Below are 18,889 nucleotides of genomic sequence, written 5' to 3' on the forward strand. Positions count from 1 at the left end.
AGGCTTCAGGTGGCTCAACATTATGTCAATCTGTTCATCAAACTTCAGAAAGGTACTCAACTGCTAGACTATACCTCGTGTGTTACTTTGTACCTGCCCTCCATTATGCCAGTTCCCGTTGCATTTTACATCACTCATACACGGCAGGTAGAAGTGGTGCCTTCTTGTGCCGTTGTCTTTGAGCCATTCTCCCTCATAGCATAAAAAGCGCAGCCAATTAACACAGCTTTTATGTGGTGAGATGTGGAAGAAATCGTTATATGATCATCTCTCTGTCTCTGTCTGTCTGTCTGTCTGTCTGTCTGTCTGTCTGTCTGTCTCTGTCTCTGTCTCTCTCTCTCTCTCTCTCTCTCTCTCTCTCTCTCTCTCTCTCTCTCTCTCTCTCTCTCTCTCTCTCTCATACAAAACTATCATTAACGTAGTGTGTAATAGATACAGTTCAGAGCTTATACAAATGTGCATAAAATTGTCTGAAATCGTATGATTAAAATATAACAGACGTTGTAGTACTGCAAGGTAGTAACTCCTAATATTCGCTGTTGAATCAGATATAATTTTTGCTACGTCTAGAAGAATTTATTCTGCCTTGTTGGCAAACTTTGTAAACTAGACTTAGTCCTCATGGCATTCATTGACTCCTTTACTAATGGACGTCCGTCTTAGACCTAACAAAATCATCTATTGATAGCAAGAGAACATTATAGCCAAACAAGACATATTTGATAGCCGCTCCCAGAATTCATTCACATCAGGTTAGCCAGCCAGGTAAGTTCGTGTAGTTACAGATGAGTCATGACGTCACGCGAGATCCAAATATACCAGGCTCAGGATACAGGAAAACTCAGTGTACTTTTGTACTCAAAATAGCATACATGTGGCCTGCTTGATAGTTATTGATTGATATGATATTCTCCCGGAAGATTTCTGTATTCCTCTATGAATCACCCAGTGTGTGGTATTTGGCTGTAGCAGTAGACAGACTTCAGTAGATGGGAAAAATATAAGATGCTTCCGATATCCCAGAGACGAATATTTTATAAGTGTAGATTAACTCTTGTCGTCGATGGGACAATATCATCACCATGTATGCTGTTGTATGTTCTGCACACTTCGCTAAAGAAGATTTCATCGACATGTAGGGTCGTTTACTTAACGTGGAAAGTCTTGGGAAGACATGACGTCTCAAGAATGATGCTATACCATCACTATTTCTACCCAAAATGTTAGCATTGTTTATTTGTTGTGTTACACATTATGATGATATTAAAGTATTACTAAGATACTATGGTAATAACGATATCAGTGTAGACATTTTGTGTATGCATTTTGTCGTATCTCTACCACTGATAACTAATGAATGATTTTGTGTGTGTGTGTGTGTGTGTGTGTGTGTGTGTGTGTGTGTGTGAGACAGACAGACAGACAGTCAGTCAAACAGACAGAGAGATCTGGTTGCACTTCTGTTGGAGCTTCGAAGTACAGTATGGTGTATGCATTCATGAAATGTTAAGAAAAGCAACAGCGGAGTATGGATTAGCCTTCACAGTAACTGATATGCATCTCAATGCATCAGGACAACAGAGGCAGCGAGTTAAGTACGAGTGTACGAGTACAAGAGAGCATTTGTCAAAGAGCTGTGCAAGTGCACTTAAATATTAGGAGAGAGAGGACTGATGTAAAATGAAAACTGGGATCCCTCAGCAAAATTTATATCCTTTGTTGATCAGTGGTTCGATGTAAAGAATTCTCATGTGTACTTGCTTAAAGGCCGTCTTCAGATGCCTCTGCTCGATGTCAAGCCAATTCCTATTATTAGTCGAAAAGTAACAGAAATTTAGATTACCCATGCCGTGAGCGAGACGGAGCGAGGAATTTTCCCTTATTTCTATCCTGCTGGGACACCCGTTAAGAAGAGAGAGAGAGAGAGAGAGAGAGAGAGAGAATAGTAGTGTCTGATATTCTATTAAATTATACTATAACATTATAATAAACAATTTTAAGAGTATAAGGAGGGAGGAAGGAGAGGCGACAGAGTGATAATACAACAAACACCTAACTCTTCTGTCTTCAGTCATGCTGGTAATTCAGTGCCGGACTAAGGACGAATCCATACCATCCACTAAAAGCAGATACTAAATTTGAAACAAAAAGCCAGAAATGAGTCAAAGCACGGGAGTCGGTGGCCTGATTCTTCAAGTTGGAGCATTTTAACAGTATCTTGCGCTAAAAAAAAATTGCACTGCATTACGCCTTTGTGTGTGTGTGTGTGTGTGTGTGTGTGTGTGTGTGTGTGTGTGTGTTACGGTAAAAACAAACAAACATACAGAAATCGGATCATTATAATATACAGGTAGACGATGATAAGCAGGAGCGCTTTGCATTTAAAGTGTTTTATGATCTACAGGGAGGCATATTGCTTAGAATGGCCAATTTGACCTCAAATATGAGAGTAGATAACTCTGCACCCAAACCCCTTTACACTTATCAAAAGGAAGTAGTTGTAGCTTGTCAGTCTGTCTTATGAATATACGGTATGCTGAAGCAAAGTCATGGGCTTGATTTCATACTGACCAGGAACTTGAATTAAGACTGTCCTGAACACTTCTTCGGTTGTATCAAGCAAATGAATGGCCCTCACGGTCATCCATGTGCTGTTAATTTTAATTATATACCTGCTTAGAAAATTTTTGTTGGGGAGAGGGCTTGCTTTCATAAGTGTAAAAGGTTTTAGTACATAATTACCACAAAAATATGCAACCTTACACAATTCAGATTTGTATTACTTTGTGAATGCAACTTATTTCTAATATGACGGCCATCTTGGACGCCATCTTGAAATATGCAAAATGCTCAAGGGTGACAAACGGGCACCCAGCAGACTCTTAATCTTCACATTCTTGGCATTCAAATGACATCACGATCAAAACTATAGACAACATCTGAAGGTTCATCCCAGTATCTGCTGGACTATACCTATTCCAACATGAAGCTTGTATGCGGTCGACTATTATTCTTTTGGTGTGTGTGTGTGTGTGTGTGTGTGTGTGTGTGTGTGTGTGTGTGTGTAGGCACATTATGTAAGTATGTATGTATGTATGTCCCTCATTCCTCAACCCCTTCCTCTCCAAAATAAAGCCTGCACTTCATTCTTCAAAACTATATAGTAAAAGTGTGACACAATTAGGGACAGACTGGATTTGGCCATTCCTCCGGGTGCGGCAAAAAGTCTGCTACAGAGTAAGTTACTGAGCAATGAACAGTGTAGAAGTGAGCCTTATAATTAACTACATCAGTTCAAGGACGCGTTATCTGTTTTAATCTTACAACCACCAAAGAATATTTAGCATTGGAGTGTTTCCAGCACTGGAGGTTAGATACGACTTGTCTAGTGAACTGTATTAGGAACTTTACAGGCTAATTCGTAGTCTAGTTTTGAGCAAAGTGCTCTCTCAGTATGGGTCAAATTCTCAGCCACTACGGAGCTTTAATGCCTGATGGGTTAACGGGTAAAATATCTGGGAGACGATTTTCGCCAATATGTTGATGAATAATTGTAGTTCCGTAAGTAAGGAGCAATGAATTCTTGACGGAACACCATTTATTATTCAAAATCAGCTCTCGAAGAAACTGAACTTCATCTCACTGTTTCCTGAGACCACTTGTACAGGTGTCTTAGACCTCTTCACAACAGGATACCCCACCTTACATTGAGTTAATCACATGGTGGAGGCCTGTGGAATGAAACGCAGAGAACTCGGAACCTAAGGCGTCGACGCAAAGCATCTCCCAGTACGCTTCTGTCAAGCCTTTCACTCGGACTCGCCATGCAACCTCCATGAGGGTTCACTGGGGATTGAAATAAGAAGAAAAAAAAAAAAAAGTCGACTCCATATGACTTTCATCTTTGACCCCTTGACCTTGCTGACCTAGTCAGTTCATCGTCGCTTCATACGGTATCACTGACAAGAGTTTGGTCAAATTCCGTTCAGGGATTGAGGAGATATCTTGGCCACATCCATTTGACCTTGACCTTTGATCCCTTGACCTTGACCTTGCTACCTAATCGGTTCATCGTTCCTTCATCCTCTATCATTGACAAAGTATTGGTCGAAATCTGTTGAGGGATTCAGGAGATATCCCCCCCACACCCATATGGCCTTGGCCTTTGACCCCTTAACCTTGCTGACCTAATGAGTTCATCGCCCCTTCAAACTGTATCACTGACAAGAGTTTAGTCGATGTCTGTCTTGGGGTTCAGGAGATACTGCGCCCACATGGATAAACTAAGTCGACCAATATGACCTTGACCTTTAACTGCTGGACCTAGTTAACCTAATCATTTCGTCATCTCTTCATACTGTGTCACTGATAAAAGTTTGGTGGAAAGCTATCAGTGGGCTTAGGAGATATCGTACCCACAATAATGTTACAGACACAAGGATCCACGCAAGCACAAACGCACACACAGACGGACAGACCAATCACTTAATGCCTCCTCTACCATAAGTGAGCGGAGGCATGAAAATGAAAACTACATTAACAATTTCAATGAGTTAACCATTTCGCTGCGATGACGTCCTTTCTATTTTATTCTTGCTATCCTCAGACGATTACAGTTAACACAGGGGAGGATTTTCCAATAGGATGGAGTACACAGAGCCTTATGTAGCTCCATAGAAAACAGTATCTCCCATAAACTGGATAAAATAGTGTGATGAACTAATAACAGTCAAGACTACGTTCAACCCAAGAGTTTATACAAATTGACCGAGCTGGTAAGATCTGCAGGCCTCTTCCCTAACAAAGAGATACTACTGCCTCCTAGCCACCCTCCCCCATCTACCCCTCCAAGCCAACCTGCTTCACACACTCCTCCAAGCTATCCTGCCTCACATACTCCTCCAAGCTATTATGCCTCATGTACTTCTCCAAACCACCCTCCCTTGTGTATTCGAAGCCATCCTCCATGATGTTCTACTCCAAGTCGCCCTTCCTCACGATTTCCAAGCCATCCTCCCTCAAATAGCCCCGAAGCCCCTTACATGCGATACATTCTAACTAAGTCTTACCAAGCTTGTTGTATTTTTTTAAACCAAGCCTTTCCAAACTACTTATGTTTACCCCCTCCAAGCGTCGCCAAAAGCATTCTTCACTACTCTCCCCTGTCCCTCCAAGTCACCCTTATTCGGATATTCCCCCACGCCCCTGTTTACAACGCTAGAAAGTTTTACGTTTTACGCTGTTTGTTCCTCTACTGTCTACATTTCCCCATGTTTTGATAACAACTACATTCTCTATATATGTCATTTATTATTATGCTCATTTATATTATTTTTTTCTTTGTGTGTGTGTGTGTGTGTGTGTGTGTGTGTGTGGAATCGTATTATGTAAATGCGATGGAGATACTACTTTAACTGTGATAGAACCCTAAAATGCTGAAGACGGCAGAGAGAGAGAGAGAGAGAGAGAGAGAGTAATCATATTAATATCATATAAATATAAACTCAGAATGCATATTGAAGCTACGGGTTAATATAAAAATATACACAGAAATATGTCCTGGCCGACAATCAGATTTGCAATAATTGCTTCCATTTTCGTCAGTGCCTAAATATTTACAAAATACTTGTTGACAAGCCGGTTGGCGACGACGGCCAGCTCTAAGTGAACCAAGCTTTGGCCCACCAGAGGTAAAAATTACAGGTGGCGCTCCTAGCGAATGGAAGTGAAATTCGACACAAAAACTCATTTCTATATATATATATATTTTTTTTTATGCGAGGAAGAAGGAACCAAAGGCCATGAGCCCGCAGTAGCAGTTCCCTCCAAGAGAAAAACAAAATACAATATAGAGCCAAATTCAAGATCCGATCATTTTGAGATGCCTGGACACACTGCGTTTGAAAGACTGGAGATCATAGGCAGCAGGAAATACAGACAGAGGGAGACAGTTCCAGAGCTGACCTGTTGCATAAATGAAAGACTGGGAGTAACGGTTAACTCTTGCATTAGAGAGTTGGACAGAAAAAGGATGAGAGTTTGCTGCCAGACGGGTGCTACGAGCCCGTCGTAGAGGTGGAGGAATGCAAGCAGACAGTTCAGAGGAGCAGTGACCATTAAAGTAGCGATAGAAAAGAGATAAAGATGCAACAGTGCGGCGAAGAGACAGAGGTTGAAGGGAGTCAGTAAGAGGAGGAGAGTTAATGAGACGAAAAGCCTTTGACTCCACCCTATTGAGAAGAGCTGTATGTGGGGAGCCTCCCCACACATGAGAGTTGTACTTCACACAGGGGCGGATAAAACCCCTGTATAGAGTCAACAGTTGTGCAGGGGTAAAGAAAGAGCGGAGTCGGCTTAGCACACCCAATCTCTTGGAAGCAGATTTTACAAGAGATGTAATATGATCTTTCCAAGATAAGTCCCGAGTAAATGAAACCCCAAGCATGTTCAAGGATGATGCAGGATTAAGCTGAATATTATTAAACATTAGTGGGTATACCTGTGGAAGATTTTGTCGGGTTGATAGGTGTAAGAACTGAGTCTTAGATGCATTAAAGACAACCATATTATTTTTACCCCAGTCAGAGATACGAGCCAAATCAGACATTAGGTGTGCCACAGCCTCATCCCTTGCTTGTTGAAGTAACTGTTGAGATGGGCGTTGCGGGAACCGAATGGAAAGGTGAAGGGTGGAGTCGTCAGCGTATGAGTGGATAGGGTTAGATGTACAGCTTAGAAGATCATTGATGAATAAAAGGAAGAGAGTTGGTGATAGGACAGAGCCCTGAGGAACACCACTGTTGATAGATCTAGGAGAAGAACGATGGCCGTCTACAACAGCGGCTATAGAACGACCAGAAAGGAAGCTAGCGATGAAGGCACAGATAGAAGGATAGAAACCGTAGGAGGGCAGTTTGGAAATTAAAGATTTATGCCAGACTCGATCGAAAGCCTTTGAGATGTCAAGTGCAATGGCAAAGCTTTCGCCAAAGTCCCGAAAGGAGGATGACCAGGAGTCTGAAAGGTAGGTGAGAAGATCGCCAGTGGAGCGTCCCTGACGGAACCCATACTGACGATCGGAAAGAAGGTTGTGATAGGAAAGATGCCTTAAAATTTTTCTATTGAGAATTGACTCGAAAACTTTTGAAATACAGGACGTTAAAGCAATTGGACGATAGTTGGAGGGTTGGGAGTGGTCACCCTTCTTTGGGACTGGCTGAATGAGAGCAAACTTCCAGCAAGAAGGAAAGGTACAAGTTGACAGACAAAGGCGAAAGAGTTTGCCTAGGCAGGGTGTAAGCACAGAAGCACAGTTCTTGAGAACAACAGGAGGGACCCCATCAGGCCCATATGCCTTGTTAGTACTGAGGCCAGTGATGGCAGAAAATACATCAACTGAAGAAATTTTAATGTCAGCCATGAGGAAGTCAGAGGGGGGAAGTGATGGAGGAACAGCACCGGAATCGTCTAAGGTAGAATTGGAGGAGAAAGTCTGTGCGAAGAGATCTGCTTTATCAGTAGAAGAAATAGCTACAGAACCATCAGAGTAGAAAAGAGGAGGGAAGGATGATGAGGTAAAGTTGTTAGAAAGATTTTTGGCAAGATGCCAGAAGGAGCGGGAAGAATTCGAGTCGGAGAGTTGAGAGCATTTAGTATGGATGAAATTATTTTTAGTAGAGCGAAGAACAGACTTAGCATGATTCCGGGCAGAAACGTAAAGATGATGTGATTCAGGGGTGGGTTGGCTCCGGTACCTTTTGTAGGCCCTCTCCTTGTTGCGGACAGCATTAGAACAAGCGTGATTAAACCAAGGCTTTCTTGCATTAGTCAAAGGATATGAGAAAGGAATGTATGCTTCCATGCCCGAGAGAATAACCTCCGTAATGCGCAAGGCACACTCAGATGGCTCACGGCCATGGAAGCAATAATCATTCCAGGGAAAATCAAAGAAGTACTGCCTGAGGGCCTCCCAGTCCGCGGCTCCAAAATGCCACAGACGACGTTTCACTGGAGGGTCCACAGGCCGTACCGGAGTGATAGGACAGGTTAAGGTAATAAGTAAGGTTGTGATCGGAGGAGCCCAACGGAGAGAAAAGATTAACAGAGTAAGCAGAAGGATTAGTTGTGAGGAAGAGGTCAAGTATGTTGGAGCTCTCTCCAAGGCGGTCAGGGATACGAGTAGGGTGCTGTACAAGCTGCTCTAGGTCATTAAGGATAGAAAAGATGTAGGCTTGTTCACCAGGTGGATCCGTGAAAGGAAAGGAGAGCCAAAGGTGGTGGTGAACATTGAAATCTCCAAGAATGGAGATTTCAGAGAAAGGAGAAATGGATAGAATGTGTTCCATCGTAGAAGTAAGATAGTCGAAGAATTTTTGATAGTCAGTAGAATTAGGGGATAAGTAAACAGCACAGATATATTTAGTCAGAGAATGACAGGAAAGCCGAAGCCAGAGTGTGGAGAATTCAGAAGAATCAAGTTCAGGAACACGAGAGCAAGATAAGTCGTTGCGTATATATACACAACAGCCACCTTTGGCTTTGAAATGAGTACAGAGAAAGTAGGAGGATACAGAAAAGGGATTGCTGTCAGTTGCCTCAGACAGCTGAGTCTCCGTTAGAAAAAGAAGGTGAGGTTTAGAGGAGGAGAGGTGGTGCTCAACAGAGCGAAAGTTAGAGGAAAGGCCGCGAATGTTGCAGAAATGAAGAAGAAGAGAGTCAGACCGTGGTTCCAGGCACCTTGAGTCGTCACCGGGAGACGGGCAGATGGTGGGGGCATTTATGGTCCCCCCCCCTGGGGACTCCGAGGCTTGATAAGACGACGCCATTTTGGTAAATTTTGAATAGGAAGTGTAGTGTGTACTGTGCATGTAGTTTGGTGAAGATAGTTAGAGAAATTTGTACTGGAGAGCATGCTGGCCTACTCTCTGTGTAACTGAGACACTGAAAAAGTTCAGCAAAGGGGGATGGTCAGGAACTAGTCCTGAGGGCTGATGAAACGGGAGCTCCAGCACTCCCTGTCATCAGCTTTCCATCCACCTCGGGAGTACTGCCAGCAATATCGTAATTTTAGTGTTTTTCATATTTTCTGCACTTGATGACCTTTGACCCCTGACCTGATAGATATAGGGCATGCATTTACGATTCAAACTTTTAGTACTCATTAATGTCTATAAGCATACAATGTTTCATTTGATTCCTTCCACCCACTGTGGCACTGCCAGAGACTGGAGGTGCGTTTCGACACTAAATGTCATTTTTGTATGGAGGTACTCCAGTGCAACTCTCCACCCAAGAATGATGGCCCTGCCTTAATATCTCCGGAGCCTTAGCATTTCGAGCGAGCAATATCGTAATTTTAGTGTTTTTCATATTTTCTGCACTTGATGACCTTTGACCCCTGACCTGGTAGATATAGGGCATGCATTTACGATTCAAACTTTTAGTACTCATTAATGCCTATAAGCATGCAATGTTTCATTTGATTCCTTCCACCCACTGTGGCACTGCCTGAGACTGGAGGTGCGTTTCGACACTAAATGTCATTTTTGTATGGAGGTACTCCAGTGCAACTCTCCATCCAAGAATCATAGCCCTGGCTTAATAATCTTTTGAGCCTTAGCATTTCAAGCGAGCAATCGTGATTTTAGCTATCTTCACCGTTTTTGCATTTGATGACCTTTGACCCCTGACCTGTAGCACATAGGTGAACAGGACAAAGTTATAGTACTAGTCAGTGTCTATAAGCATGCAAACTTTCTTTCAATTCCATCTAGTTGCTAGGGAACTAGGGGGGCATTTATGAAAACCAGTACTGGTTGCTAAGGATACTAAGGCCAATTTTCACAGGGTTGCCACTCAAAAACTAGAAGAGATAGGGGAAAAATGGATGGCATACTTCCGATAGGGAATGACCTCAAGATTATGGCTAAAGAAGTCAGAGCTTTCTATGCCCATTAGCAATGCTTCTACAGCTCAAAACATGAAAAGTCCGAGAAAAGCGGTTTCTCGACCGTTGATAGGCAACAGTAGTTGCCTAGCAACCTAAACCTTGCGGACACAACTAGGTCATAGGCTGGTCATTGTGTCCAAGTTTGGTTGGAATCGGTTAATTCTTAAGGGTAGAAGTGCCTGCCACAGTTAAATAAGACAAGAAAGAAACCAAGCAAGAAAACGCGACTAAGGGGCAGCATGAGCCGGCCAGTTCAGCGAGAGACCTCCAACTCATACTAAATATTTACTCCGCCGTTACACGATATTATTAACTTCGTCGCAGCTCACAAAATTTCCATACATACTAGAGAGCTCAGTGTTGTAGTAATTACGTGGGGCGGGGTGTGGGTGGAGGCTCTAGAGCAGAGTGACTGAAGAAGCATATTTATAACTGCAGTTAAGTAGACACTTAATATTCTTCCTAGACTTTTGTTATAAAATACGTTGAAAGTAAACTAACGGGTGCTCATGGAAGACTGAAACAATTTGGTTTTGTTTGGTAACACATGGAAAGATGTAAAGCTACTTCGGGAAGGGATCATCCGCCAAATAATAAATAAATAGCAAAAATTTAAAGCTGGAACGAATTCAGGTAGGAACCATTATTTGTAGAGGAAAACAGTTGGACCATCAAAGTTTCAGAGAAGCAGCCAAGAGAGGAAATAAAATGAAACGACAGACAAAATGCAAGACAGTTAAAATTAAAATATATTGTGGTAACGCCCGAGCAAGTCAGCAGTTATTTCGTCAGCATGGAGAAAGACGGGAAAGGCTTGTGTGTTCATGTGGACTGTTCATGAGATAAGCTTGAAGGCATTTCCGATATGCCACACTGTGACTGCGACGTCAATTACGATAAATACCTGCATACATACACATATACCTTCATACATAAGGACCCACATACATACATGGTGGTGCGGGGGTACACACCGAGTCGGTGACAGCGACATAACCGGACAACTCAAATGCCTAGCTATACAAACGTCCCTCAACTCTGCCTGTACACTGACATGAAACTGGTGGACTGCCGGAAAAGGACATCATCAGCTCACAGTCAGTCAGGTTCACGTCATCGATTAATTTGGTTTTACACTATAAATATATAATATTATATACTAGAGAGAGAGAGAGAGAGAGAGAGAGAGAGAGAGAGAGAGAGAAGGGGGGAGGGGGGAAGATATCTCGTACTCACGAATAAACACAATTTTCCCTGCAGTAATTACTCCAAATGAATTTCTACAGTTAAAATAAGTATTGCATTAACTGGCCTCGCTACCTGACAGTGTGAGCTAATGAAATGCTTAACTAATTAGTCTAGCGTTTGGCGGCCCATGTCGAAAGATGAGAGAAAATTTGAGGATTTTTGAAAGAGGGAAAGCGGAAATAGGATTTTAAAGCGAAGAGGATAAAGAGGGGGAAAAAAATGGAGGGTAAGAACAAGAAACAGATGAGAAGAACCGTTGAGAAAAGGAGATAAATGGGAGAGAGGAAAAAAAAAGTATGAGAGTTAATGAAGGACGTAACAGAAGAGTTTTAAAAGGGAGGGGGGGGAGGACGGAAAAAGCGATGAACAGATTTAGAAGAGAAGAAGGGCTGAGATAAGTGTATGAAAAGAAAAGGGGGTGGGTTAATTAATACATTCTTTCTAATGCATTCTTGATACATTAAGACAATCTTTATTCAGCTTTGGAGGAAATTTTGTAAGTGAATGAAGTCAAGATAGCCTTCATTAATCTTTCCATAAAACAAGACCTTTCCTGGACGTTGAGTAATGTCGTCTGTCGTAAGATATAACCTAAAATACGTTATCGTAGCGAAAGGGTTAAAGGCATCAGGTAGTAGTGCCGCATTGGGCAGGCTAGTTACTTGGTCTACGCAAAGCAAAGGGAAGGAGAGTGGAACGGAATGGGGTAGGAAGGAAATACAAGGGAGTAAACATGAGGAAATAAAAAAAAATGAGGAAAGGAAGGCAGGAATGACAGGAAGTGAGAAAGTAAAAAACCTGCAAGGCATGCAACGAGAACTGACAGAAGAAAATTGAAATAGTAGAAGCGTAAGAAAGGAAGAGAAAATTTACCTGCGAGGAAGAAGAAGGGAAAGAATAAGGAAAATACAATTAGCTTAATATTTGGTAAGTCAAGACACTTTTTCTTTCGCACCCCCAAAAAGAGGAGAGGAAACAAGAGGGGGTTAGGAGAGAGTAAAAGCATAGCCAACGCTAAACATTTGCAACCCTTCACTTGACCAAGCACATATCCCCCACCTCCCTGCACACCTAACCAAGCGCATAACGGCACTCATTCCCCCCCCCTCCCCCAAATCTTTTCTTTTAAAGTTGTGTGTAAGGAGAACGCCTTGAGGACACATCTTGGACCCTTCAGATTCCTTGTACAGGTCGCACTGAAATTCTGGAGAAATTATTTTTTTTTTTAAGTTTTTCATTAAAAAATACATAAGACACGGTATTTTACCTATCAAAAGGAACCATTCCACCATAAGACACATAACTGTGTGATATTTCATGAGTTTATAGTGAATACTTTCCGAGTTCTAGCCCGGAAACGAAACCTCTACACCCGACCAGCCCCACAACCCTACGGACGGACACCTATTGATCCCAGTGATAACAATACCCTCTTCTGACTTTGTCAGGCGAAGGGTAAAAAGAGGGAGGAGAAGAAGAAAATAAAATGATACAGTGAAAACATCAGAGAGGGGAACAATATGAGATGGAGAAGCAGAAAGAAAGTTGGAGAGGAGAATAGACAAAGAATACGTTAGGAATTTAGTTACTGCACGGGAATGCAGGATGGCTGCACAGTTGCTGTTCGGCAAATCGCAGCGGATGGCTAGCTCTACGGATTCACGTTGCCTTATTTCCCTATGTATGCATGTTTTTATGAGCTGAACTTTGACGCAATATAAGACTTTAAAAGGCGTACATTAAAACAAAAATTTCCAGAGATAATTGTTTGGGTAAAAACTGTACCAAGACTGAAGTGAACTGGTGTAGAAATGATCGAATATCACGAAAATAATCAGTGATTGGATGAAAGAAGAAGAAAGAAATTAAGTACCTGTATATACTATATGGTCTCCACCATAATGCGACATCATAAATAATAAAAGAATGGAAGACAGAATATAATGGTGGGGAGAAGAAAGTAGGTTGTTGACTGAAAATGAAACAGAAAGAAAAGTGGAATGAGAGAGGAAGAAGGATATAAGTTAAAATAAGATATATGGCGAGAAAAGGAAATAATGATTAGACAAGAAAAAGTGAAAGGAAAGGAAAGGAAAAGAGATTAATGAGTGAAGATGAGATGTAGAAGAAATTAAAAGATGAAGCGAAGGATGAATGGAATGAGCAAGAGTGAAAGAAAAAGGAATATTCCTGAGAGAAGAATAAGGTGTAGAAAAGGAAAAGCGAAAGAAAGGAAAATGGGAAGAAAGAGAAGAAGAAAACTAGAGGAGGAAAATGAAACAGATGGAAAGAAAAAGACTGAAAACATAGAAAACATGAGAGGATAATAAAAAGGAAGGGAGAAGTCGAATGTGGGAAGGGGAAGGATGAAATGAAAACGAAATTAATTACTGTAGGAATGGAAAAGGAAATGGGGAATGAAAGCAGAGAGGAGAGAAAACGAGAACTATGAAAGCGGATAGGAATAAAGAAGAGAAAAGAAGAAGAATGCAAGAAAGACAGAGACTGAAAAGCAAAAGGAACGAAAAACACATAAGGATGATTAAAACAAAGAATAAAGAAAAATAGTGAAAGAGGAAGGAAAAACGGAAAATACACCTGAGAGAGGGAGAGAGAGAGAGAGAGAGAGAGAGACAGACAGACAGACAGACAGAGACAGAGACAGAGAGACAGACAGACAGAGACAGACAGACAGACAGATAAACAGACGGACATAAAGAGACTGATTTTGATATCGCTGCAGCAACCCAGTCTCCTCTGGACGTGAATCCAGCGAACTGCAAGAAATTAGCCACTTGAACCTGGTCGCTCCCTAAGGTCTTTTGTTGAGGGTATGTCGAGAGATTGTCTGTACTGTGATATTGTGGTGCCTAAAGTAAGTGTATTATGGGTTCAGGGCCTGCACTGAATTGTGGGCACAGTTAACCGTTTTTGATTTTCTTTTTCTGTCGGTATGGTAGCAGGGAAGGGTAGTGACACCACTGCATCCTGGCTAGATGCACTCGTGTAAGGGGACAATGTCCAGCGATGATTCGTGTGAGATTCTGGGTGGCTGTGGTCGTTATGTGTTTATTTATCTGCTTGTGAAATGTTGCGTTATATAAAGAAGAAGGAGGGATAGTTGTTAATACGTCGTGTGGCATTGGGTGACTGGGCGTTTGTGTGTGTGTGTGTGTGTGTGTGTGTGTGTGTGTGTGTGTGATTCTTTATAGAGGATGAGTTTTGAGCTGAAACTATGAACTTTATGTCTTCATATTAATATGGTCCTTAATTGGAAGTATTATTGTTATTTTATGTAGATCTGCACGTATTTTTATAGCCTTACATCACCTCTTAAAATTGTTAGGCTTTGTTTTGTGTTTCTGAAACTTATCCATGTTTGTGTTAGTTAAGGCTTATGACCAGCTTGGAGTAGCATGTTACTCTCTTGTTCTAATGCATTGCTTGTTGACGGTTTCCTGAAATTTTCTATGTTGTCCAAAGGTAGTATCTGTGAGTGTCTTCAGGGCGTTTAGTGTAGGAGATGCCTCTGGAGTGATGATATAATATGCTGAGGAAAGGTCATATCTGTGTCAATAATAATACCTAGAAGTTTGGTGTGTCTGAGTGGTTAGCATCCCAGACTGCGAATTTGCCGACACGTTAGCGCCAGGGTTCGGATCCTGATGTGTACGGCTGGGGTACTCGACTCTGATAGCCATCCACTCTTTCTGGGTTGGTAAGTAAGAATGAGTACCCGGGGTAACACCCGGGGGTGGTAACTGGATGATGCAGCTGCCGTGTATTCTAGGATACTGGGTGAATAATCCGCCACAGGCTCAAAGACCTATGTTGCGGAGATGAGCACCACGACTAAGTTCCCTAAAGCATCTGCCTCCACCTTTAAATCTGCCTTTTTCTAGTGGGAATGGCAAGTTATAGAGGAAAAGTTGAGTGTAATATCGATCGATAGATCGGTAGATAGATAAGTTATTAGAGAGATAATTAAATAGATAGATAGGAACGTTGGTAGATCGGTAGATAGACAGATAGACAGATAATCAAATAGACAGATAGATAGACAGATATGTAGGTAGGTAAGTGGTCGGAAGGTAGGCAAATAAACAGAAAGATAGATAGACAGAAATACCTAGACAGATAGACAGACAGAGGAAAATTTACCCGTTTAGAGCAGCATAATGAAAGTCTACTTCAGTAACTCTTTGGTTTTAGTGTTATTTGCATGTAAAATATACCGGTAGATAGATGCTGTCGATACAAATTAGTAATACTCAATGATCCAATATAAATGGACAGCCAGACAAGATACATGGCTAAAGGTAAAGTAATATATCAATGGCATGACTAAGGATGGCTATGTAATGGAGAAGCTTGAAAACAGACATAGATAAACGACAAAACAATGGCAAACGGACATGCAGACAGACACCCACAGACATATAAACAAGAAAGCACTCAGAGAGCGCATACTTCCGCCAATGCCATCGCAGGATCCGGATCCGGACCTGTCCCCAAAATTAATCAATTCTTTCTTGGCCCATGGCCCACCCCTCCACCAAATTCAATTGAGATTCTTTGAGAACTTTTGGAGATATTGTGTGGACAAAAAATCAGACAAACATAGGTGAATCCATAACCTCCTCCAACTTTGTTGGCGGAGGTAAGCTCACAGACACACATGCAGACAGACAGACAGCCAACCAGACAAACAGATACACAGGTATGAGATGACCGGAAGACAAAAAAATATTAGATAGACAAGCCAAAAGATACTGAGATAAGCACATCATGGATATATGGTTGACAGACAAAAATATCTGTTGACAAACAGCCAGACAAAGACAAGAAGACTTTGAGAAGGAGAGAGAGAGAGAGAGAGATACGCAAAGACAAACATGACAAATATAGATAACATGGCGTGTTCAAAGCAAGGTACATAATGACTGAATAATTCCAGAGGCTACCAATGGAGGCTTGGAAACGGTCCACATAATTAAAAAAGAAGAAGAATAACTATCACCACACAAAGAGCAATTGACAAATCGGCGATAAGAATCTTTGAAAGACAAAAAAAGATCAACGTGATTGAGAGCAAACAAAAATAGAATATCCAACAGCAGTAATAGTAAGTAAAAATGGAGGTGGGTAGGATCGGTAGCTAGGATGAAGGATAACAGATGGAACAGAGGCTGACTTACTAAACACAGAAGAGAGAACGTGAAGTTAAAAACGGGGGGGGGGGGGGCAGGAAAAGAAGAAATGAAACAGAACGAATATGCATGCAAAACGTAACCGAGGATGGCACAGTCTCGGCATTCATGAGGAAAGCTGAAGAAGTTTTTGTTTAGTAAAGAACTTGTATTGTATGATGATGATGCATGACGAGAGACAAACATGTACGAGTATATAGAGACATATAGACAACCAAACTGATAGAAACAGACAGGCAAATATAGTTACAGCTAACCACATGGAGAGATGCAGACAGACACTGAATTACAGAGAAAAGTTCCATACATATAAACAAATGGATAAATACAGGTAAACATAATATGGACAAATGATTGGTGAAAAAAAAAAAAACATTTAGGAATAGACAGACAGACAATTAGAAAAACAGACAAATAAAGACAGACAAATAATTGCTGTTGTTGTTGTTGCTTAACTTCGAGAAATCAAGCCAAACACATCCATCGATTGCCAGTAAGTAACATCCACTGGACTTGTCCCATAGGTTCAATGCACCGATTATGTTGTATCTACGTCTACTGAGGCATGTGCGGTACAGTGCGTCATTATGTTATGCTATGTGGACCTATTATACGAGCTGAGCCTGTGTCATGTACGATTTCACACAAACATAATCTGCGCTAGGAACTGACTAGGACTAGGTGATGTCCTGATCTAAATCAGAATAAACACTAAGGAAAGAAACGTCGATTCTGGAATCATGCTGAGGTATACTGTAGAGGGATTAGGCAAATGGAGCGAGATTCGAGAGATGGCGAAAATGGAGGAAGAGAGAGAGAGAGAGAATCGAACCCCCTCAAGCTAAGCATATGAAAAAAAGAAAGCTGCTAGTGAGAAAGAACACATGGAATGAGAGAAATCAGGAAAAAAAAAATATGAAAAATGGCTGATTGAAAAAGAAACAGAAAAAAAAAAAAAAGTAATCCAGCTGGGTGAGCCTGAACGTCGTTTTCAGGCCACATGTAGCCCTTGTTCCAGAAATGACACCTTGCAAAGAAAAAAAAAAATGTATCTCCGGGGTTCCAAAAACACGGTAGGACTTTTTTTTTTTTTTTTTTTTTTTTGAGCAGCAGGAATAGCTGGTTATTTGCTCTTAGTTTAGAGTCTCACGTTAGATAATTTTTTACTGAATGTTTTGGGGTTGGAGAGGCAGTTTGTTCGCTTGTCAGCACATGAACTGGGAGAAATTTCTTTGGAACTCAACAAAATATTCTGCAGGTAAGAACAGAAAATATATAACTCTAAACCTCGGCCGAAGTCCCCTTTTTTTTTCTATTCGTCGTAGCGGAGAAACTTTTAAAGTCTGAGGATTGAGACGTTATGATACTGATGGAGTTAGCTTATAAGCGATCGTTGAGGTCTTAGGCATTTTGCTCTGGGTGAGTTGGAAGGAAGGCTTTAGACAGGAGGTTTTTAACCTGGGGGTCGCGCCCCCCTAGGGGGGCGTGAGTAAATTCCAGGGGAGGCGCGAACGGGGGTGGAAAAAGTAGGAATATTTCTAATTCTCTTAACAAGTGTGACTAATATCGAGATGATAATGAACGAAATACAAAACATGCTTGGACGGCTCTATGAACTACAAGAAGTAGCAATATTTCTAGATTCACAGCAAAAGGCAGATCTCCATGACAAGATCCAGTCTGAAAGCTTTCTGCTATCTGTAGCTCACCTGGTGGACATCTTCGAAGCGCTGAATCCAATCAACCTTAAACTACAAAGGAAAATCATCAACATCATCACGCAGCAAGACACCATTCGAGCCTTCATGGCCAAACTCGACCGCTGGAAATGTCGAATTCAGGATGGAAATGCAGCCAGTTTTAGTAACATGGATTCTGCTCGCATTCACACATACCTTGATTCTGAGAAAAAAAAAAAAAAGTCACTCATCTGACTGACTTGAAACCAGAATTCATCAGATGCCACCAAGAAATAAATGAGAAGCATGAAGCCTGGAAATTCATCAGGAACCCATTTCCATGTGAAGTAGCTGATGTTTCGGATGAACTGCAAGAGGAATTTCTTGAGTTAAAGTTCATCTCCTCAGCTGAGGAAGACTTCAAAGAGCTGGATCTTGAGAAGTTCTGGATAAAGTACATTCCTGTTAACCCTCTGATCTCACATCAACCTCTTCGGATTCTGACAATGTTTGGATTCACGTATCTTTGTGAAGCTGCATTTTCCATGCTCGTTGCTGTCAAGACCAAGTAAAGAAACCGGCAGAACGTTGAAGGGGACTTACGTTGGCCACCCTATGGCAGTCGACCACGCATTCAAGATCTGGGTGCTTAGAAGCAGTGTTAAGTGTCTCATCAAACTGATAAGAAAGTAACCTCATTAAATATGCTGGGAATATTGTTTTTACAAAATTCATGCTCAATAAAAAGACTAAATACACCAATTTCTTTTCAGCTTTTCCTTAAAATGTGGGAGCGAAATTTA

The 18,889-nt window shown here is 41.5% G+C and overlaps 1 protein-coding gene across 1 annotated transcript; it reads left to right on the forward strand.

The window, feature by feature from the left end:
* The first annotated feature begins 17,978 nt into the window (after positions 1-17,978).
* LOC145392119 (zinc finger BED domain-containing protein 5-like) lies at positions 17,979-18,341 on the forward strand. Its single transcript, XM_080266570.1, has one exon. It carries the CDS (start codon positions 17,979-17,981, stop codon positions 18,339-18,341), a length of 363 nt encoding a protein of 120 aa, XP_080122696.1.
* Positions 18,342-18,889: the final 548 nt, after the last annotated feature.

The sequence above is a fragment of the Coenobita brevimanus genome, chromosome 21 (assembly GCF_032717465.1).
Source record: "Coenobita brevimanus isolate Jiangsu-jjx chromosome 21, ASM3271746v2, whole genome shotgun sequence".
Taxonomy (NCBI): domain Eukaryota; kingdom Metazoa; phylum Arthropoda; class Malacostraca; order Decapoda; family Coenobitidae; genus Coenobita; species Coenobita brevimanus.